The following is a 24093-nucleotide window of genomic DNA, read 5'->3' as shown; positions in this document are numbered from 1 at the left end:
ATTATTGTAAGTGCCTTAAAAATCGTGGCGACCGTTACGAGGACCACCCTGTATATATTTTCTCCATAAAATATTTTTTATTTATATATATATATATATATATATATATATATATATATATATATATACATATATCGTATTTATACATATATTGTATAAGACGATAAATGTTTTTATCGTAAAATAAGATAAGAGCGTCAGAAATTATTAGATTAATATTAATAATAATAAAATTATAGATTAACGGTAAAATTATAGATTAATGCTACTTATAATGTATTAAAAAGAGATTAGCGTTGTTGATGCGACCAAACTTGGCTTGGGATTAATGATATTTTGCGTGATGAAGGAGATTGTTGATATGATGCGATGCACAATATATCGTTCGATCACCTGCCAATCGCCGATTATATAATCGCGAGTTCTTTAAAGGAACATATGCGGTGTCCGATTAGTGTTGTTCATGATGATGGCCGACCCTTTACTAAACCCACATTAAGGTAAGCACGAAGGTGTGAGCATGATATTTATGTGATGAGGAGACGGACTGATAATGCGAGATAAAAACGTTGGGAGCGAGCATTCCGATAAAAGGATGCACAGGGTGATTCCTCTGTAGAATAGAGGGAGAAAGAGGCAAGACCAGAATGAAAATGATTCTTATCTATATGCCCATGCACGTATCAATTTCCTCAATTGTTGATAAAAAAAAAAAAAAAAAAAAAAAAAAAAATGTCATGCGAGTCAAGAATGAAGACTATTAAAGGTGGTAAGAGCTATGCGAGACCACCATGCGCTAATGCAAGCGTCTCTCCTTGCGAATAATGATAAGATTCACGTTAAAGTCTCAGGCAAGGATGAGATCTAACGGAAAGAATCGCATGATAGTAAAATGTAATGTCGATTCGTGTGACAATATAAGTAATGATCACATCCAACTCTTAGGAAGCTGTTAGAGAACCTGAGTGGAAACAGAGCAGCAACGTAAAACTCGGGTAAGAGAAAATGTGTAGAAAACAGTAAGTAAAATAAAACGAACGAAGGGGACAAAAAAAGTCAATCGATGCGGGAGGCGCGAAGGTGTGTAAAAGACATTCTGCTTGTGATCCTACTTACCCTGGCTTCAGCGGCGAGTATATAACCCCGCTCCAAGGCCTTCACGAAGTCGATACTCTTGCCGTCCGTGTCCTCGACTAACCTGCCTCCCACGGAATCTACCTTCCCACTATTCACCGCTTCTAACAAACTCTCGATATTACCCGTAAAAGGATCTTTAATCACAGTGGTGGACGGATCGATCAAACCCGACTCGATTGCGTCTGCCAGAGTGAAACGTCTGCGATCTAACACGGAAGTGACAACGAACGGATCGTGAAAACCGCCTGTCGTCGGATTGTAAAGACCAAACTGCAGCGCTTCGATAAACGAAACGTCGTTTTTCGGGGTGATCAACAGGCCGGTCTCCAGGGCCTTAGACAAACTGTGCAATTTGGACGAGGCCGTGTCCAATACGTTACCCTTCTCCGCGTCCATCATGCCTTTGCGGAAGGCTTCCGGCAATTTTACTAGCTTCTTTTTTTGTGAGTCTTTGATTAGCGCCGAATCAGAGTCTATGATACCGAGGCTGACCGCCTCCTTCAGGGTAAATTGCTCATTCGAGATCGGATCCATGAATTTGCCTGATTCCAACGATAGATACTCCTTCTCGATTGCTTCCTCGAAAGCGATAGGTTTCCTAACGAATACAGTGACGTCACCAAAACGCACAAAACGCGGTTCTCTTTTGCTTCCGCCGTTCAATTCGATCGTGCCTTTAACGGATGGGTCCACGATACCATCCGCTATTGCTCTCGTCGTCGTCACAAATCGACCGGTTCTGGGGTCTCTCACAACCGATGTATTCGGATCAATCAGTTCAAAATTGATCGCTTCTTCTAGACTGCACTCTTTGACGCTTCTATCGCCAGGTCCGGCTTTGGAAACTTCCAAGGGTGATCGATGTGCCATCTGTTGTGCCAGAGATTTATCGATTGTCACTAATAAACCTCTTTCTAAGGCAACATCGATATTGAAGGCGCGCATTGTCTTAGGATCTAATATTCTCCCTCGAGACACGTCGACCGTCCCATCCTCAATTCCTGCCAACAGTGATTTGATTTGTCCAGTCGTCGCATCCTTCAGAGCAGTAGTATCTGAATCTACGAGGCCACAATTGATTGCTTGAAGTAAATCGTGATACTCGTTGGCGACAGGATCAGCGAACTTGCCGCTGTCTCCGCGATAAAGATGACAATTGACTATTTCCTCGATCGATAGAGGCATCTTCGATGTGACAATGAAGCCCTTCTTCCTCGCTTCTTGCAGATTAATCGCTTTGTCTAATTCACGAATGATATACATACCGCGAATGTCGTCGATGATGCCGGCGGAGATCGCCTCAGCTAACGGGATGTATCTGTTAGATTGGGTACATTTGACAATCGACGTCAACGGATTTATCAGATCCATTTGGCACGATTCGGCCAGTGTTAGCTTGCGATTGTTAGTCGGATGCACAAACTTGCCCGATGAGACATCGTACATGTTCATCAATAACGCCTCATAAAGACCGAATCCCATACTCTCGATGTCGACGATAAGACCGAGTTGTAACGCGACTGATAACGAGACCGAACCACTAGTGCCTAGTTCTTTACACATACCGGTGCGTCTGTCGATCAGCGAACTTGCCGCTGTCTCCGCGATAAAGATGACAATTGACTATTTCCTCGATCGATAGAGGCATCTTCGATGTGACAATGAAGCCCTTCTTCCTCGCTTCTTGCAGATTAATCGCTTTGTCTAATTCACGAATGATATACATACCGCGAATGTCGTCGATGATGCCGGCGGAGATCGCCTCAGCTAACGGGATGTATCTGTTAGATTGGGTACATTTGACAATCGACGTCAACGGATTTATCAGATCCATTTGGCACGATTCGGCCAGTGTTAGCTTGCGATTGTTAGTCGGATGCACAAACTTGCCCGATGAGACATCGTACATGTTCATCAATAACGCCTCATAAAGACCGAATCCCATACTCTCGATGTCGACGATAAGACCGAGTTGTAACGCGACTGATAACGAGACCGAACCACTAGTGCCTAGTTCTTTACACATACCGGTGCGTCTGTCGATCACGCCAGCGCGACACGTCTCCGCCAACGATAACAATCGCCCGCCACGTTTATCCCAATAACACGGCAACGTGGGGCTAATAATACATTTCCTCATTGCTTCATGTAACGTGACGGTTCTTCCCGTGCTGGGATCGGTGATTTTGCCTGTGTTATCATCGTACAATCCTTGGTGGATGGTACGTTGTAGAGACACGGCGGCTTTGCTATCAACAATGATGCCGGATTCAAAGGCATCCCTTAGAGATATATTTCTATTACTTTTGCTAGGATCTTTGAGATAACCGGTAGTGCCATCTACGTAACCCATATCTATAGCTTCCATCAACGTCATAGTTTTCCAGATGCTGGATCTCGTATCTTTGACAGTAACCGAATCAGCATCTATTAGATTCTTCTGAATGGCTTCCAATATTGTTAAATAAATTCCCGTCTGTGGATCTAAGAATTTATTAGTTTTCTCATCAAGAATACCCTTCGAAATAGCCTCGCTGAAACTCATAGGTCTTCTTGTTTCAAGAAGCAGACCGCGTTCCAACGCTTCCTGGAAGTCTACGGGCGGTCCTCTGGCATGACTGACTGTTCCAGATTTGGGGTCGACTACTGATGTCTTGATAGCCTTATTGAATGTCATCACATCACCATTGGAATCTCGTACGATCGCAGTAGTCGTGTCTATCACGCCCATCTTAATTGCGCGATCGGTAGGAAGCTTCTCTTGTGTGTCAGGTACTGTGAATTGTCCAGTTTTTGGATCGTATAAACCTTTAAAGACTGCGTCTGGTAAGGATATCTTGCGTTTCGCTGGCACGATTAAGCCGCGATCTAATGCGTCAGTTAATGAAAGAGGCACGCTAGTGCACGGATCAACAGCTGTGCCAGTCCTCGCGTTGACAAAGCCATGTTTGATAGCATCACCCAGAGATATGATATCGTTATTTCTCGGATCCTTGATCGACGGACTGTCCTTGCTAATAAAACCCTTCTCGATCATCTCCTCTAAAGTATAATTATTATCATCAATGTTAAAACTGCCGGTCTTCGGATCGTAAACTTGAAGAGCTAAAGCTTCTTGCAACGTCCACGGTTTCACAGTACTTAAAATATATCCTTTTTCAAACGCAATGTCCAATGTCATGGAATGTGGATAGATCAATGTTCCTCTTACTAAGTCTATCAGCTTACATTCCTCTGCTTCGTTAAGAGAAATAACTTTATCTTTCCTATCGTCTTTTATCACTGTCGTAGAGCCGTTTACATAACCGATAGCCAACGCCTCCTTCAGCGTTAAATTCTCGCCTGTCATGGGATTCAAAACAAGGCCAGTTTTTGGCGAATAGTACTCTTGAATGATCGCGTCGATCAATGAAAGTACAAACGGTGTAGTAATAATTAAACCTTTATTAAGCGCTACGTCTAATGGTAAAAGTTCTCCTGCTCTCGTGTCGCATAAACGACCTGTGCTGAGAATCAGATTCATCGTCAGCGCATCGTCCAATGAAACGGACGAACCGGCCTTTGTGTCCTCGATCTCAGTGATAAAAGCGTCGATAATGCCTCTACGAACACCCTCCTCGATGTCAATCGGTTGTTTAGTAAAGGGATCCTGAATTTTACCTATTTCGGTATCATAAAGACCTTTCCTGATAATGGCTTCCAGCGAGATCGGTTTACGAGAAGTGGGCACAATCAGACCTCGCAAGAACGCGGATGTGACGACGTCGATTTCTGTTTTACTTTCCATATTGATAATAACATCTTTAGGAAGATCGAGAGCTTCGGTTTCCAATGCCTCGGATAGCGGCATGATCTCTTCAGTAATCGGATTTCTCACACTAAGCAATTCAGGATCGATGAGCCCCACGTCAATAGCCTGGCTCATAGACAACGCCTGTCCCGATGTAGGATCTTGGATAGTCCCCGTGATAGGATTACATATACCAATATCAATAGCTTCCTGTAAACTCAGAGGCGATTCTGTAAGTTTTTCTTTTTCTGCTTCGTCTTCCTCTTTAATCCATCCCAAGCGTACTGCCTCAAAGAACGGTATCTTCTTACCAGTCTTCGGATCAACCATATAAGCGACATTTCGGTCTATGAGAGGCCTGCGAATCGCCTCACGCAATTTCACATACAAGTCCATCTTGGAAGATAGGTCTTTGACAAGCACCCGATCAGGATCAAAAACTTTTAGATTCAAAACTAAATCATTGAAGGAAATTACGGTGCCTGTCTCTGGATCCAAAAACTTTTCTCTCACCGGATCAAATACTCCAAATTTCGCGAGAACTTGAGATGTCAATTCTTTCGTAATAATTATCGAATCTTGCTTAGGCGTTTCTTCGTCCGTGATTGTCGTCAATTTACTATCATCTTCTATTTCCATATCTACAATATCGATCTCTTCCGTGTACAAAGATTCCTTTCTCTGTGCCGATGAATGTTCTTGTGTCATTGCCACGTTTGATTTCTTACTTTCTTGCGAGATAGACGCTTCATTGGGCCCTTTGTGTGAGTCAGTATGAGGAAGTCTCTGGCTAATTTGAATTTGTGCCGAAATAATTTCTGTAAATGGTTCCTTCTTTGCTGTAGATGCGACGGATGATTTCGCCGTCACGGGCACACTCGGTTTTGTTTCCTTAGACTTTTGACTTGAAATTGCGTCGACTACTGCTTTTCCAGCCAAAATCGGTGCGGCGATGACTGCCAAAAGACCCATTTTCGTAGCTTCCGCTATGCTAATTGGACGATTCTTCTGATCTCGTACGGTCTCCATTTTTCCAGTGGCGGGATCGAGTAGGCCTCTCTCGACTGCTTCTTTAGTAGTGATAGTTTCTTTGGTTTTCACATTATAAAGCACGGAATCGGATTCGATTAGACCCACTTCCATTGCTTCCCTCAAGTTGTAAAATTTATTCGTCTCAGGATCTTTAAACATTCCGGTTTCTTTATCGTAAATCTGCTCGACTGCCTCTAACACGGTCAAACTGTTATTGGATTTTCTAGGTGATACAGATTCATTCTTGGTAGATGAGGTATCGAGAATTCCTTCCTCGACAGCTTTAGCGATAGACATTGTAATGCCGGTGCAAGGATCAGTATAAATACCTTCCTTTATATCCACGAATCCTTTTTCTACCGCGTGATCGAAGGACATTTTAATGTCTTTCGTTGTAAATTTCTCCTTGCTTACCGATTCGTCCTTAATAATACCTCTTCGTCGAGCTTCTTCGATAGTAATAATATTTCCGGTGTTAATATCTTGCACCTCCATTGCGCTTTTCAGCGCATAACCTGGCAAAAGTTCGACAGTTTTGGTCGTAATAGTATGATACGACGTAATCGTCTCGGTAATAGCAGCTATCGTGTTCTCACCGCGGTCCGGCGGTTTGATGATGAGCAGACCAGATTCAACAGCCTCGACGATGGGAATTGGAGTTCCCGTAGTAGGATGGAAAAATATAGCGTTATCCCTATCGATCAATCCTGATTCCAGAGCTTTTGTTATTTCTATACTATCAGGAGCCATTGGATAAGGTAAAGCCATGATAAAATCTCCTTTTATAGCATCCTCCAGTGGTAGATGCTCCCCAGTAATCGGATGACGAACTTCTTTTTTGCTCGTGTCTATCAATCCACGTTTTAAAGCGACAGGGAATGTCATCCCTGCCGGCGGTATATCGGAAGATTCGATTGGTTCTTTCAACTCGAATACCTTGTTTTCTATCGCTTTAACTAGATTCACGCTACCGTCTTGCGTCTTTACCAACAATCTATCTGCGTCAATGGTATCGTTCGCAATGGCAGATTGCAATGTTTCTGTACGACCGTCGACGGTAAACATTAAGTTGGATAATGGATCTACTATTTCGCATACTATAGCTTCGTTGAGAGTGAGATGCGCACCGGTTTCCGGATGAACAATTTTACCTTCCAAAGGATCTAGCAATCCTTGTGTATACAAGCTATGCACGGACAGACTCTTCGCCAATGGCACTAGTATGTGCGCGTTCTCCGGATCCAAGATTCCGCGATCGACGGCTTGTTTGATGGTGAGCACGTCGCCTCTTTGAGGATCCACAATCTGTCCCTGATCGGCGTTTATTCGATTGTCACGGATAGCCTCCAAAAGGGTAATCGGTTCTCCTTTCTCGTTGCACATTTTTTTCGCAAAGGTATCCGCCGTTTCCACATCAATCAGACCGCTTTGCACTGCCTCTTCGACCTTCACTATCTTCTTTCGCATCTTTTGGAGAACAATAGGCTTCGCCTCCCGCTCAGGACTCTGCGATATAGTTCTCGCTTTGCCAATTGTAACTTGATATCTCGGTTCGACTGTCACTCGCGCTCTGGTTTTTGTGCCCAGACTCTCGCCATCTGGAACATCGTTGATGGATGTTGACGAGTCAGTAAATGCTGCGCTCTTACTATCTTCCTTCGGTACATAAACTTTTTCAGGTTCATCGTGTATTATAACTTGCGCGACAACTTTTTCTGTTTCATTATCAGGTGTTCTACTTGTAAATTCAATAATCGGCGAAGTTGCGTTGTCATGCATTGGAATGATACCACGTTCAATAGCGACTTCTCTTGGTATTTTCTTACCGGTTACTGGATCTTTAACCATCGTTTTCTGCACCGCTTCTATAGCAGCCGCAGTGGCCGCAAGAGGAGCGCCAAGAACGGATACTACCCCAAACTTTGTCGCATCGAGCAGCGATATCTTTCTGCCACCGTCGATTTTGTATTCGCGCGTGTTCATGTCAAGAATACCACGATTGACAGCATCCGCCATGCTAATATCTTTACCTGTTATTGGATCCTTGACAATTACAGCGGTAGATGGTATCGTTCCTTCGGAGACCGCAGCCAAAAGATTCGCAGATTTGCCGGTTTTCGTGGAGATCACCAAAGCCGTTCCTGGATCGTAAATTACTCCCTGAGTGACCTGTACCGGATCTGGCATAGAGATCTCATCGCTGATCTTTATTTCTGTTTGCTGAGAAGGATCGCCAATATGCGTCAACTCTACTATGTCAGGTTGACCCGAAACTCTCGTGATCTGCAAAAGTCTTTGATTAGCATTGTCATTGTCGGCACTCAATTCGTCTTCCAATATAATCAGTCCATTCGCGATCGCTTCTCTCATGGAAATTTTTTGCGGGTAACTATAGTGACCCGTAGAATCCAAAATATTTTTTTCCAAACTTCGTACCAGGGATACCTTTCTTCCATTGTTGGGATCGATAACAAAACCAGAATTTGGATTGATGATTTGTAGCTTAATGCATTCTTCAAAGGAAACTAATCTATCAGTGCCCGGAATTATAAAAAGACCTGTTGCAGGATCAAATAGTTTTCTGTCAATAGCTTCGGCGAGTGTCCAACCATCCGTGGGTAATTCAAATACCCGTTTATCGGTAAAAGCACGTTCGCTCTTTATAAATTTCATGATCTCCGATTTGTGGCTTGTAGTTGGTGTAGTTGAAGCGATTACTTCTGTTTCCATATCTTGTTTCTCATCAGATAATGGTAATTTAGAAGCACCTGTATGACTTGCTATATGTGTTTCCTCAAAGAAAGATGTTTTCGATGTTATCTCAGATATCTGAGATTTGGATACCTCATTGACTGTCGTGGGTGATGCTGTTTTTCCAATCTTAGACGCGAGTGAATCTGTCACAAAAGAAACAGAATCAGTTGCAGGTGATGATGCAATCGTCATCATAACGGAAGACGATTCCTTCCTCGGCGTGGAAGACGCTCGTGGAGCTATCTCTTTGGTAATGATAGTAGTAACCGTTCCAACTGCTCTAGGCAGTGACTCGTTTCTTCTAGATGTGTCATCGATATTTGTCGTTAGAGTGCTTTCAAAAGTCGTATGTGCTGAATCTGAAGTGCGTTCTCGAGATGAGTGCACGACGGGTTGATGAACATCACTACCGAGCAAGCTCTGTTCAATAGCATCTTCAATAGACATCGTCATTCCCGAATCAGGATCTGTAAACTCATTTCTATCTTCGTCAATCAATCCGCTGTTCAATGCTTCTTCATAACTTATCTTAAAATTCCTCGTAACAACTTCGCCGGTATGCAGCGTCGTCATATACTTCCTAATGGTCTTTGTCACAGTTTGAGTAGTGACCGCAATGTTCAGCATACTGGTGAGTAATGCGGCACCATCGGGAGTGATGAGTCCACGCTTGATTGCCTCCTCCAGAGGAACTATTCTCTTACTACGCGGATCCAGTAATTGACCGGACTTTGGATCAAGCAGTCCGAGCAGTACGGCTTCCAAAACGCTCACTTCGCGTCCGTTCTCGATGATGCCGATGCCACGATTCAGCATTTCTAGCACTTCCGGTCTAATGTATCCCTGTTCTTCCGCCTCACTCAACGAAACTGTCTTCCCAGTTTTCAGATCAATAATAAAAGTACCGCCGGACTTTGAGCTAATCAAGCCCTTCAGCAAGGCCGCATTCAGACTGATGTATTCGCCGGAAACCGGATCTTTAAAGCCGTCAATGTCAAAGATAGTTTTTTGTGTCACCGACGTAATCAGGCCTTTCTCGACGGCCTGAGGGACAGACAACTCCTCAGCTTTTAGCATATCGCGATATGTACCTTCGACTTTGATTATACCGTTGGCTAAGGCATCCGCGAGCGTGATCATTTCACCTGTTTGAGTATCTACTATAGATTTGACATTCTCCGAGTCTAAAACGCCTCGGGATATAGCCTCTAGTATCGTCAATTTGCTGCGATGAGCCGGACTGACGATCTTGCCCTTGTCGTCAATGATTTCTAAATCGCAACAGTCCTTGAGCGTCATCGGCTTAACAATCAACTGCCGACGACGAGCTTCCTTAAACGGCAGCTTCTCCATCGATAAGCCGTGCATGTATCTACCGCTCTTGGCGTTCAGTAAACCGCGCTTCATGGCTTCAGCCACCGTCACTTTGGTATCGTTCCGTGTGTCCACAATCTCTCTCATCTTCGGATCTATAATACCTTTGTCGATCGCCTCATCCAACGGATATGACTCACCGGTAATCCTATCGACGACGCGGCCGGATCGGTCGTCCACGAGACCTTGCGATATCGCGTCCGATAGCGCGACAGCGTTGCGGCTCACCCTAACGGTTACGTCCACCTTTGTAAGATAGCCACGCGAGTACGCCTCCTCAATTGAGATCCGCTCACCATTTTCGGCAACGACCTCGCCCGTGGCCGGGTCCAACAAACCTTGCCTCATCGCATCGACAACGCTAACCCCCGCGACGGCACCGCTACCGGCGCCGTTATCGTCGCGTGTTGTCGTTACCTTAACTCGGTCCGCGATGTCCGCTCGTTCGGCGTCGCAGAGCTCCCGCTGGATCGCCTCGAGTAGGGATACCCGACGGCCCTCCTCGGATTTCACCCCGCATGGACCTAATAGCCGATTGGCCAAAACGATGTCGATGATACCGTCGCGCGCGGCCTCCTCGATCGACACGCTCGTCCTGCCATCGCTCGACGTCACGATCCTACCATTCCTAACGTCGAGAATCCTGAGCCGAATCGCTTCGCCCACCGTCAGGACCTCGCCGCTGCTCGGATCTACGATACCCCTAACATCAATCACGTTCTCCGCGCCGATAATACCCCCATCATCGACACGCGGTACCCTGCTAAGATCCCTAAGCTCGCTACTAAACTCGCCGCTGTCCACGACGGATGAGAAATCTTGTTGCTGATGTTGCCGTCTGTTGGAGCTGATCGTCTCACTCTCGTACGAGCGCTTGAGCAAGCTTCCATCGGCGCCGATAGGTGAAACGGCCCCTGGGCTGGTGGTCTCGCCATTAGGTCGATACGCCTGCTCCGTGTCGTAAGTTCGCTTCGAGGTTTCGCTCGAGAAAGTCGTTTCAGTGGACTCATGTCTCTCAGAAGTGTATCTGCAACAGCAGTCATATTGAAAGATGTAAACATGGAACCGAAACACTTTGCACATACGCATACCATAAAAAGAAATTAAATCTATCTTCTAGATATAAGCTGAACATGTTTTGAAGATAAGCTCTTCAATCGTACTGCTTTTAACGCTTTTAAGTCATACTCACTGCGACTGGGTATAGTGTGTGGTCGTGGATGTATAACGCTCCTCGCTAGTGGTGCTTTCATATATGTTGAACTCTGTGCGGAACGTTCGCAGTGGCCTTTGTTCTTGAAGAACACGCTGAAAGTAAACATTGCTCAACTTGCAGGAAACATTTTAAAATACATATAAGAAACATACGCTTTACGTGATTACATATATTATTCCTTCCTACATTATACGTTTAGAATCCGCGAGATCACATACAGATTCTTACAGATTCTTTATTTAATTTTACAACCTCGCTCAATTTTTCTTCAATAAAATCATCATAAAAATGATTTTTTTTTAATTAAATATTATTAAAAATGAAATTTATAAAAAATATTTCTTGATAACATTTATTAAATCTACCGTTCGCGAGAGTAATTAATGTCATTATCGTCGAAGATACTGAACATATCTGGATGGACCTGTCAATCTCTTTTTCATAAATCGGACTGATACCTACATCAACATCTATGCTATAATCGTCCGCCACATAAAGACCATGGACTTTATGTATTTAAATGAATAAACGAGACGTGACGGGAGATGCATAAGTTTACATTCGCGAAACTAGTATATAATTGGACCATGTGCTACGCAAGCTCTTTCAGCCGAGACGGGACTCTTAAATATAGCGGTATTCGCGACGCACGTTACTATTCTTACGCAAAATTTTAATGCGATGCAACGCGCGCGCCTTTCCTTAATTACCTAATTCCGAACGCGAGACCAAATACATATATAATATAATTTCGGACATGATACATCTGCCTAGACATCCACGCGATCAGCTTGTCATCGCGGATGCGGAACGGTTGGTGTCCTTATCATTGTCTACTGCGATCCCAAAATATGAGAGGACACGTACGATCTGACATGAAATGGAAAACAATCTGACGCTTTTGATAAAAAAAATCTTGATAAAAAAAATAATTAGTTACACCGAAATATCATTTTGCAACTCGTCATTAATTTATCTATATCATAAATTCATTAATCGAAGAAATTATATCTAATTGATGGAATTGCTGACCTTCGGCCGACAGTATTGATACTATCGATCGTCTTTATTCTACCGGTTGCACGATTACATTAGTATGTATTTAAAATTTGTATTGTGTTTATTGCACATTCAAAAAGTAATCGGGAAGTCATTCAACTCGCCTACGTCATATATATATAGCATATATATTTCGAGCCTTGCGTTTCACTGTCAAACAAAATTTCATCGCTGTTGAATTATAATGCACGAGTGACGTAGTTTTACGAAAGTATGCTCTTCTGAAAGCATCGGTTTACATTTTTACGGTAAACAGAGATCAAATAAAGTAAAGTGAGATATGATTGTTTTAATTTTAGAACGTAAATAAAATGTTGAAGTTGTCGAGCAACTGAAATTAAAAGATCCCTTGGTGAACGAAATATCAAAATAAGAGACACATAAAAAATTTAGATACGGAGATCAATTCCGCGTATAATCTAGAAAACCGTCGTCCAAATATACCAGTATTTGTGGGTCACCCTGTGCACGCGTTAAAATAAGAATCCGCTATTTAGACGCACGCGTCGGACACACACGAATCTAAAGACTCGAGCTCTCCCGGGAAAATAACAATGCAATTGATCAGTGCAATGTCTGTCGCATCTGCGAATATATCCGTATTTCTACACTTAATAATATTTTATCACGAAAAAATCGATTGCTAGAAAAATTGTGCTATAAGAGACTTATCCAGCATTACCTTGCCGGATCGACGTATAATCAAACACGTCGCGTAGCAAGCGATAAGAGTGTAATGATAACTCAGTCAAATATCAGCGAAAAGTTTCGTAAATGTCATACGTAAACGTGGGAATTAATCCTAAATCTTCTTGATTCTGCTTAAATTAAGAAACCCTAAAAAAAGGCATTTCTATTTCAATTTTTTAAATATATCGTGTGTATATATATATATAAAGATGTTGATAATTGTATGATTTATTTCACTTAATTTCACTATAAGCATATCTATATATATATACTGCAAAATATATATCAACTACAATGCATATTTATACACTTTATTACTATTATTAATAAATATGCATTTGTCTGTCTTGTACACATTTCTCTATATACATATATATATATATATATATATATATATATATATATATATATATATATATGCGTATATTCGTATTCGATAAAATCTAAATGCGAATATACACGTCGACAATAAAGTAGCACGAGTCTGAATGTGAATGTTGGTGATAAAGTTAGTCGATATTCGTAATAATAATAAACATCGACCGTGAAATATATACAAAAAGTATTACCAAATGTACCCAGAGATCATCATAAAGAATGACATCGCTCATAAAAAGAAGTCCTCAAGAATCATTTATTATTGCAACTTGACGATATAAGAATTTTGTACCGATAAATTTCACAAGATTACGCACTCACAATTTGACATACGTCTCATGCCATCTTAAAGGAACATATTTGAGAATGCAAAATTAAATTCGTGTCAAGCTCTAAATAAATATTGAGACTGCAGATTTTTTTTTTTTTTTTTTTAAAGACTGCAGAGAAGACAAAGAACGTTACGAGTCATTTTAACATATGTTGACTTAAAACTCAAAAACGGCGTCATTTTACGTGATAATTATAAAACTTTCAACAAACCTTAAATAACACTTAAAAAAATAAAACAGACTCGTAAAAGTTTAATTGCCTTATGGTCTTCATTTGTCAAACACGAACACTATTATCGGACTCCCATATGTAACTTGATTGACACTCTAATTATCGGACATAACACGCTCTTTTATTCCCGTAATAAATTTCGTAATGAATCTCCTTTGTCAAATTTATATCACTCGATCACGTGGAATCATCTCTATCTCCAATTTCGCTGACTTTCTCGCCAATCCTCGGATCTTTACCGGTATCCGTTTTCAGAGTTACAGTAAGCGATATGTCATCCTTTCGTACCTTTCGCACGATCATCATGATCGTTCACATCGGAGTCACGTTTCTATCTATCTAACGCTACGATGATGACGAGGAAGACGACGAGTCTAATCGACCGGCGAGCATGCTCGACGTAGACGGTCAGCCGTGCGACCGACGGTCCCTCACTACGCTGGCTTCCTCGGTGACGCTACTCTCGGACGCGATACGCCGCCCCAGTGGCGCATTTAAGCGTGGGCGCAACTGGCGGTGCGTTCAGGGCGCTTTGCACGTTCAGGATTTTGGCGAATTACACGCGCTCAAAATTGGCCTTGGCCAATTTAATCATCTGCAATTTAAATGGCCCTCATCGAGCGCGTTACGCAATCGGCTACGCCTTTATTCTCAAGAAAAAGGAGGGAGAGATAGAAAAAAAAAAACTCGTTTCACAAGTTTTTAGTTGTTGTTGATGTAAGCCAGCCAGTATTGGATATTTTCTCACTTATTTCGAGAACATGTCAAGCATGAAAGATGCTCAGCTGATTTTGACAGATACCTATTGCACAACAGATATTCAAGATTTATCGTGTTTTCAATCCACGGATGTTATTAATTTCTGACTCGGAAAATTCAAATTGAAGGTTTTAATTAACTGAGAAAGAAGCATAATAATATTCAAGTAAAGGCGATGCGAAGATAATAAGCGTACAAATGAAACTCGCGCAATCTCCGCTTTCTAAGATTCGTGGCAAAGTTAATTAAAATGTAGGCTCGAAAAATATGTACATTTCTTCCCATTTTTTTCCTTCCACTCAAATTAACATATCAATTAAATATATAGGGGCCTCAATAGATACAAACGCGCCGCCACTGCTCTTCTGCCGTTCTGTCTTTGCGCCGGCCGGCCCTATCGATCCCGCACGAGACCGCGACACGAGCGGGAAAGACGAAAAGCAGTCGTTAATCGAATGAAAGTCGGCCGCCTGTCAAAGTGCTATTCCCGCTCAGTCACGACGAAAGTAGCTTGAGGCACCAACGTGACCAACGTGAACGTGATAACGCACGAACTCGATGACAAACCGGCGGCGATAGAGAAAAAAAAAAAAGAGGAAAGAAAAAAGTCGTCTTCCGGCACTTTCCTTCGCACGATTTCCCAACGATTCACAAGGTCTACCGCGTATTACTAACGAGAAAAATAGTCGCTATTTCTGATGTCGTCGTCATTCGGAATATAATTATACCTGCGGGAGATATGTGGGCATACAGGTTTTCATCATGAGTGCGCTCGTTCATATATCTGCTTGCTTCATCTCCGCTCATTAATTTCAATCTTATGTCATTCGCAGTTCGTCGAAGTCGAAAAGTTTCGAACGAGTTACTTCAGCAAAGTATTAGACTACTCTTTGTTTTCAATGTTAAGAAAATACATCCATGGCTCTTTTCATCCGATTATCGCAAGCGCTACCTTTGAAAAACAATAATAATTAAGAGCACACTTATTTATGTATTTATCTCAAGCTAATTCTAGTTTAATATAATTTTTTTTAACTATGCTATATATATAAGAATGAAAAGATATTATTTTTCAAGTTTTGACACGTGCTTTTGGAAAACGATATATCTATATTTTATAAGAATCAAAATGTAGAACTCATATCCGGACAACTTTGACGTTAATAAACTCTCGCCGAGGAACAATACGATCGCGTGATTAGAAGCAGTTCTAATTCGTGATCATGCGATGAGGTGCTCGTCGAATATCGAAGTGTTACGATCGAAAGTTTAACAGCGGATCCACTTCGTGGATTCTCGACGTTTGCCCATCAGCAATGCAAATTGCAGACCTTGTCGAGCTTTCGGTTCCCAACATTAATTCCGTTCACGTTTCGACACGCCGCACTCATATACACATGTGCTAAAGGTTAAATGTAATCTAAAAATTCACCAGTTCACCTATAACATTTTTAAGCTGATTCTCGATTGCTCAATAACAATGACAGAAGAAATACACACGCCACATTATACGATATCTTTTCGGAGATCAACTCCGATGAGATCACATATGACAGTGTTCTTTCTTAAAAGAATATTGTATGGCATATTATTAAAGGTTCATGCCTTCTTCCAGTCACAAGGCCACCAAAATTATGTCATACATCCTCTCAGAGATGATTTCAATCACCGCGAAAATAATATGCATGAACTCACCTGTAAGGAAATGTCTTCAGGATGTAGGAGCACCAATTGCCTAATCCGTTCTTCGAGCAGGTTCACAAGGGTCGTATATCTCCGGTTCAGCGTATCTAGATCACGCGCAACATTATCGACCGTAATAACGGAATCTCTTCGCGGCCTCTTCACCGACGCGTCCAACGACGGGCAGATATCTTCCAATTGTTCTTTGAACGCTCGGAGCCTTTGTCCGTAGATCTAAGGGTTTCCGGTTAGTCCGTTATGGTTAGTGAAATTAGATCGTTGTGTGTGTGTGTGCCAATTACCGTTAGCCTCCGAAAGCGACAGCGAGAGATGAGGCTTTGAAACGGCCACGCTGATCGTTATCGCGGTCTTTGCACAATTTTGACAACCCAATATGGTTTCAGAAAATAGGTGCATAATAATGTGATAGCTGCTAGTTACTCGAGGATACATCAAGTTTTAAATATGCTTCGAATAATTTCGGGGACTATGTTGTAATCGCGCGTACGCACCAAGGACAAGCACTTAATTAAATCGCGCTGCAATTAATATTGATAAAGAAATACACCTAAAATGCATATCGAAATATAATCGTGAGCATTCGTTATATCTATCTTCGCGAACTATGTATTAATCGATTAGGCTCCACCTTGCGCATGCTATGGATTATCTATGAGTCCAGAGTTTTCGGGAAAGTGTCAATCATTTCGTAAAGCATTAAAGCGATATATGCGCGTCTAAGATTTATAAAAAAAATTAGCACTAAATCGCCGCTAAACACGAGATCGTGCAGCTCATTCAACCGTGCTTCTGATGTAATTGAGTTAACAAGGTTTCCATTAAAGTTAAAAAGGAGAGAAAGTTCAGTGATATTACAAAGGCGCGCTGCTTCAAATTCTATCATCCCGTGTGTTACATAAGTGAGTACATTTACTTAATAAATAATAGTTAAAATACGGTTTGTGTCGTTTAATGGCACGAGGCCCGAATATAAATAGAAAATTCTACCACAGGTAGAAAATTAATGTGACATCGCCGATGTGAAGAAGGCGCCGAAAAAACAGCAGCAGATTTGACTGTAAAGGAACGTTCATGTTTATATACAGATGCAGCGCGTCTCAGTGCGCCTTGCAACTGCTCGCTCGATATCCCAACCGCTAAAGAAAAGCTGCCGCTCCGACGAATGCTAAATGAAGAAGGTTCGTCGCGTACATAATTTCTGAAAATCTCGAAACCCGTAAAATAGTGGTTGTGATGAGACCTGTATGTATGTAAGACACACGCAGAACTCCATTCATGCAAGCATTCACACCGTAAGCTAAGGCTATCTATAAAAGGCTTACTAGCACCGAATTATACATCACGATCCATTTGTTATTACCTTTCCTTCACGAATCAGTCTGCCGCCTGTCATGTTCACCGCCTCGATTGCCGGTGCGCGATCCAATACCTTGCTCAGCAGATTCTATACCCATAAAGACTCGTAATTTCACAATCTCATTGATAACACATGAAAGAGAATAATATATCGTTAAAATCTAACATTACCTTTGTGTTCTCCGATTCGAGTTTTCCGTACGATTCGTCGACAAAGTCCACCTCGTTCTGATATGAGTTTTGATATTGTTGTGCCAATCCATAGGCAGTTTCGGCGCTTCGCAATCTATCGACTAGTTGTCCGCAGACATTTGTCCATCGTGCGTTTAATTTGTTAACCTCAGCATCTAGTCTGTCCATGTCACCATGTGGACCACGATGATTTGGTCTCGATTTTTCCACGAGACGCCTGGCATTATGCGCATCCTCGTTCAATTGATCCACCGACACCTGCTGATGCGCGATAGCGTTCTGCAGAACCATAAGATCCTCTAATACGCTTTGAAGACCCTTGATGTCTGAAGGTAGTTCGCCAAAAGAGGCTAATTTGATCTCAAAGTCGGAGATAACTGTCGTATTTTCCTCGAGGCTAGACAGCACGATTTCGATACATTTCAAACGTTCGATATACAAGTTATGTAGGTTCCACAGATGTTTCCACTTGGTCGTGATGTTATCCAGCTTGTTTCTCATCGCTGGAGTCTTCAAGGTGATTCCGCGGAACGTCTGTTGTATTTGTTCCACGTCTGGCGCTAAGCGTTGCAGGTTCTGCTCATAATCCTTGTGCTGCAACACAAGATATTCCAGACTATCGAGATCTCGAGGTAAAGGCGCGGCTATGCGTGTGTTCAATATTCTCTCGGCCTCATCGAGTTCCTGCTGAAGCGAAGACGCCTGTTCATTGAAAATGCGCCCGGCGTTCTTCGATTCCTCCTCGGCTCTGGCGCGCTTCTCGAAATCATCGAAAAGTCGGTTGACATCCGCCATTTCCCGTTTCAATCTTCTAAGCTGTGGATCTGCTGGGTCCCCCTCGGAAAGCAATTTATTTGCGTCTTCATTCAGCGCATTTCTGATAACGGTACGTTGATCTTGTCCCATTGCCAAAAACTGCGGCAAGTCCCAACCTTTGGTGATTCCGCGGAACGTCTGTTGTATTTGTTCCACGTCTGGCGCTAAGCGTTGCAGGTTCTGCTCATAATCCTTGTGCTGCAACACAAGATATTCCAGACTATCGAGATCTCGAGGTAAAGGCGCGGCTATGCGTGTGTTCAATATTCTCTCGGCCTCATCGAGTTCCTGATGAAGCGAAGACGCCTGTTCATTGAAAATGCGCCCGGCGTTCTTCGATTCCTCCTCGGCTCTGGCGCGCTTCTCGAAATCATCGAAAAGTCGGTTGACATCCGCCATTTCCCGTTTCAATCTTCTAAGCTGTGGATCTGCTGGGTCCCCCTCGGAAAGCAATTTATTTGCGTCTTCATTCAGCGCATTTCTGATAACGGTACGTTGATCTTGTCCCATTGCCAAAAACTGCGGCAAGTCCCAACCTTTGACCACTTTGATAGTCGCAAATATCATGTTTTGTCTTAGTCTCAATTCTTTTCGTTGCCAGAGAGCAATGCTTCTGTCATATTGTCGTCTTAATCTTTCAGCGGCATCCAATGCTTCTTTATCAGGAGGTTGTAACGCGAAACAGACACCCGGTACAGGAGATTCCACACCCTGCGTGTTTTTGACGCGCCACTTCACTCTGCCAGAATTGTCGTATAATGTGCATTGCTCTCCTTTCTCGATGGACATCTAGAAAAATTATATAGATAAGATTATATATTCAAAGTGCTACTTCTCTCCAAATTAAGAAATACTGTAAATAATACTTACATTGACTTGTTTGTAGTTACAGATACAAGTGACCTGTAACGGTCGCACAACAGGTTGCTTGCGTTGCTTCATCGGAACGATGTCTTTTGCTCTCTCCACAAGTCTCTGCACGTGAATGTGACAATTATTGAGTTCCTCGCGCAACTCTTGCATGCCCTTCAAGAGTCGTTCTCCCTCATCCAACGAGAAATCAGATTGCGAGTAAATGGTATTCAATGTTTCGTCGTGTTTAGAGATCAACTGCTCGGTCTGCTGAATATCTTTAAAGAATTGCTGGTTTTGTGCAGCGTGTCTCAAATGCACCTCGAGACACAATGTGAGTTGTAGCAGCCAGGCCCATTGAGTTTGCATCGCGGACATGTAAGCTTCGATAGTTTTTGCCGCGGGGTGATGCTGAAGAATTAGTGCTTCACCGCGATCTTGCACTGCCGAAAATTGTATCTCGCGCTTCTCTAAATCGCTCATCAATGACTGCAAGCAAAAATATATATTTCCAGTTCATATGTGCATAAAATTTGAGAGTATAATTTTAATCAAAAATTGAGCCACAACCGAATAATTTTGTAATTAAAAAAATTAAAGAAAATAATATCTAACATAATTAAACGCCAGATTAAAAATTAAAAAGTATAAGTGTACATTTTTCAAATATTCTTTACCTCTATGCCTGATCCATACGTTTGCTTTAGAAAGAAGAAAATCTCCAATTTATTAATTCAATTCAACAAAACAAGAAATACTATTAGTGACATCATCGTGAAGATGACGTAAATTCAACGATATTATATATATTAGCTTATATCTAGATTTTACAAAAACTGTACAATATTGCAAAACTGCATTTTTATCATTTCTTTTAAAAAGAATTCTATAACTAACCTCGTAATATTGCTCAATACTCTGTACGTTAAGATTCTTGTCGCTCCAATCGCGCATGACTTCGGTTTCTTCCTTAGCGTTCAACCAAACTAGCTCACCAGTCGCCGATTGTATGAAATCGTGTAGAGTGTCTAAATCGGAAAGTCTTTTATTCGATACGGCAAGAAGCTCGGCGTAAAGCTTCTGCAGAGTGCCGAGATGCTGGCTGTACAACGTGAGTTCCTCGCCGTGGAAATTGTTCTTCGCCTGCACGCACTTATCGACCTTGTCTTGGAATTGATCAATGTTTTTGTGTTCCCTCTGATGTACGTCTAATTCATTTTGCACGCTAGGCAGATCCGATCCGTAGTCCGCTTCTTGCAAATGCTTCAGTTTGCTCTTACACCAATCTATGCAATCGTGTAACGCACGGAAATGAGGATTGGTATCGACCAATCGCGTCTCGTGGACCGTAGTGCGATGTTTTGTGACAACGCGCTCCTCAACGGGGAAGGAAACCACGGAGAGCGGTTGTACTAGACGCCTGTGCAAGAGTGATCGCAATACAACCCATCTTTGATGCAGTTTCTGCACTCTAAAAATCAGATAGACATATATTTGTTAACTGCAAGTATTATATTGATTTATATTATCTATCACATTAATTAATATTATTTTAGCATGCATTATTAGCTAAACATAAATCTAAGACAATATAGAAACTCTTTGTCAAATTCAAAAAAATATTTAAATAATACGAGATAATTTGAAAATCGTAGAAAATATGCGATAGGACTGAATTTTCGAAAGCTGTTATGGAAAGCGCGTTAATAGTTCACTCATTAGCAAAGATAATGAGAGTAGAAACATACAACGTAAGTACGGGAAATATGCGCATGTTACATGCGGATGATGAATCTAAATTGCATATTAATATTTCAGAGTGTGAATCTTTTAATTCGTTTATGATTAAACACACGTAAAATAAAAACATCAATGCTTTACCTTTTGTGAAGCTCGGGCGCCTGACTGTATCTACCCTCCGTAAGAGTATGCACATCGGTAAATATATTCTGTATCTGGGTTTCTGTGCTGCGTATGTCCTGTTCCAGCAAGTCCACCGCGTGTTTCGCTTCCAAAGGATGAAGGCGATCGAGCTTGCGAGCCTCATCCTCCACGCGTCGCTCGAGCTCCTCCAGCCTGTTATCGGTCGTTTTCATCTCGCGATGCACTTTCTCGGCGAGTCGTTGAAGACGCTCAAGTCTACCAATCAACACGCATAATCAAGCATACATATATTTACATTTAATTAATACTATGATAATTGTACGTACCGTTTAATTTCGTCAATAATAGATTGCTCGCGTTCCTGATGTAGCATTATCAAGCGATTCCAATTCTTGTCTATAACGTCAATATGCAATTCCGGTTCCATGTCCACTTCACCCACCGCCTCGAAGTATTTTTGCAGGTCTCTAAAGATATACGTCAATCTCTGTTTGTCCCTATATCGTGGTGGTACCTCCTCGTTCTTGAACTTGGTACTGTCCGCTGCCAGTTTCTTCATCTCGATCAGAGTGGGCGGGAAGGATCGTTCCTGCATGAGGGCCATCTTCTCGCGAATCCACATATGAAGCGAGGTCGCGAGCTCGCGATACTCTGCGGATCGTCTTTGCGCCTCAGCATCGTACAGAGGGTGAATGGCCGGCGGCTCCGGGAATACGTCGTAGAGCGAAGAGATGTACGTTATCAAGGACTTCTCGTCCGGTTCGGGAGTATCAACATCTGCGCATATATGTACAAGTTGCATAATTATATATGGAAAACAAACTTGATAAATTGTGTCTGATTAATTTTTCTTGAAAGCTTTGTTAAATTTCAAACTTGTTTTTTTTAATCTTACATCTTGGAAACAAAAGTGACTTTATCAAAGATAAGCTACCGATATATTTAAAAGATCATTAAAGAGCAATAAATATTATCTATCTACAGTGGAAATCTAGTTAAACCTGTGGTAGTAAGCCGTATCGAATTATGGATATACTATCTGTGGATTCTGTTTCGCTTTTCTTTGCAACCTGACCCCCCCCAATGTCAGATATATATCTACGAGACCCAAGTATATAGAAAGCACAATTACGACGACTGCCGATGGCGCGACGTTACGGTATACGAACTGAGACCGGAAGCGATTCTGGTCAGGTACCGTGACCAGAAAGAACGTGCATCGCCACCACGTTCCATCCGCAAGGGAACTAAACCTCACGCACGTATACGTAAACGTAGAGGAGATATAACAGTATCGCGAAAGGCCTCTCTTTGTAAGATGAAGCCACAAGCAGCCCAAAATGATACACGGTCACAGAGAAATTATAACGAGCCTATTCCGGTCCTCTTTCTCTGCTTTAAATTTCCAGCTGAATGACGTGAGAATACAACAATTCACGATCGTGGGTCACTGCTGAACGACAATGTTGGAAATAACTGATGCATCTCGATAAAATATGTTTAATCGGTCGTTACCTTCTGGATCGAGAAGCCTCGTAACGCCATACTCGCGCTCGGCGACGTAGAAGACCCGATCGAGTCGCTCGCGCGGCTGGCTTGAACGTGCACTTCTCCAATCGACGAGATCCGGCCGATTCCGATGGAGAAGAGCACTGAAAGCCAAACCGTCCCGCCAGGAACCAGTGAAGTCGGTCACCCGGACTCCGGGATATCGGGCAGTCGATCGTCGGGCCCATCTCAGAAGAGCCTCGCGCGCTGTCACGTTCGGTTCCTGACCGACCACTATGTCCGATATCTGCAAACAGAAAAAAATACATCGAATATAAAATATCAGTTTCTTGACATAATATAATAATTTATATATAATAATTTTTCATAATCTAATCATTTCTTAAAAATAGATGTTTTGTATCGATATATGTTAATTCCTAGTCCTCCAATGTGTTATTTTGTATTTTATTTTTGCGATAAATAGAAAAGAAATCAATCAAATATATGCTGCAACGCTCATTTTAGAATTAAAATGAAAGTTTTTTTAATAGATAGTAATCTCTAAAAACCTTCGATAACTATAGTGTAATGCTCGATGGACGTTTTACTGTTGCATTCGAAAGCTAAGACCGGTTTAATTTAAAATTATCAAGCATGAAATTGTTATATAATTGTTATACATGTATTCGTAATCTTTCACCGTTACAATTTCGAGTTTGACATTAATAGAAATTAAACGCTGCAACCTTTGAAGAACTATTGACATTTTACTAGGCGGCCGGCGCCGAGAAAACGTTGGTCACGACTTTAATCGCACGATTAAAATATTATTAATTAAATTTTAATTTTATATGTATTAGTTTTAGATTTATTACGATAATGTAAAAATTCATTAATATATGTAGAGCAAAAAATTCTAAAAAACTCTCAGGTGAATGCGATTTTTATGTATTAGGATAGTTTTCAGTTTCCCACGTCTTATTTTAACGCCAAGAGTTATCTTATCTTACATATATACATATATGCTATATCGTGCCTATATATA

At 41.9% G+C, this 24093-nt stretch overlaps 1 protein-coding gene across 9 annotated transcripts in view; it reads right to left on the bottom strand.

Annotated features, from left to right (window-relative positions):
* LOC115232900 (dystonin) overlaps positions 1-24093 on the bottom strand; it is a 112243-nt gene that overhangs the window by 29857 nt on the left and 58293 nt on the right. For 8 of the 9 annotated variants that reach the window (XM_029803061.1, XM_029803064.1, XM_029803062.1 and 5 more), the window contains 11 exons: positions 23073-23352; positions 21884-22334; positions 21555-21812; positions 20571-21144; positions 19692-20162; positions 19358-19610; positions 17985-18937; positions 17818-17901; positions 16449-16670; positions 11280-11395; positions 10505-11114 (listed from right to left, as the gene is read on the bottom strand). In XM_029803061.1, the coding sequence (XP_029658921.1) occupies positions 10505-11114; positions 11280-11395; positions 16449-16670; positions 17818-17901; positions 17985-18937; positions 19358-19610; positions 19692-20162; positions 20571-21144; positions 21555-21812; positions 21884-22334; positions 23073-23352 (4272 nt within the window). The other variant, XM_029803058.1, reaches the window with a different exon arrangement.

The sequence above is a fragment of the Formica exsecta genome, unplaced genomic scaffold (genome assembly GCF_003651465.1).
Source record: "Formica exsecta isolate Colony F162 unplaced genomic scaffold, ASM365146v1 scaffold1505, whole genome shotgun sequence".
Taxonomy (NCBI): domain Eukaryota; kingdom Metazoa; phylum Arthropoda; class Insecta; order Hymenoptera; family Formicidae; genus Formica; species Formica exsecta.
Note: the sequence above shows the minus strand (reverse complement) of the source record. Positions and strands in the feature narration are given on the sequence as shown.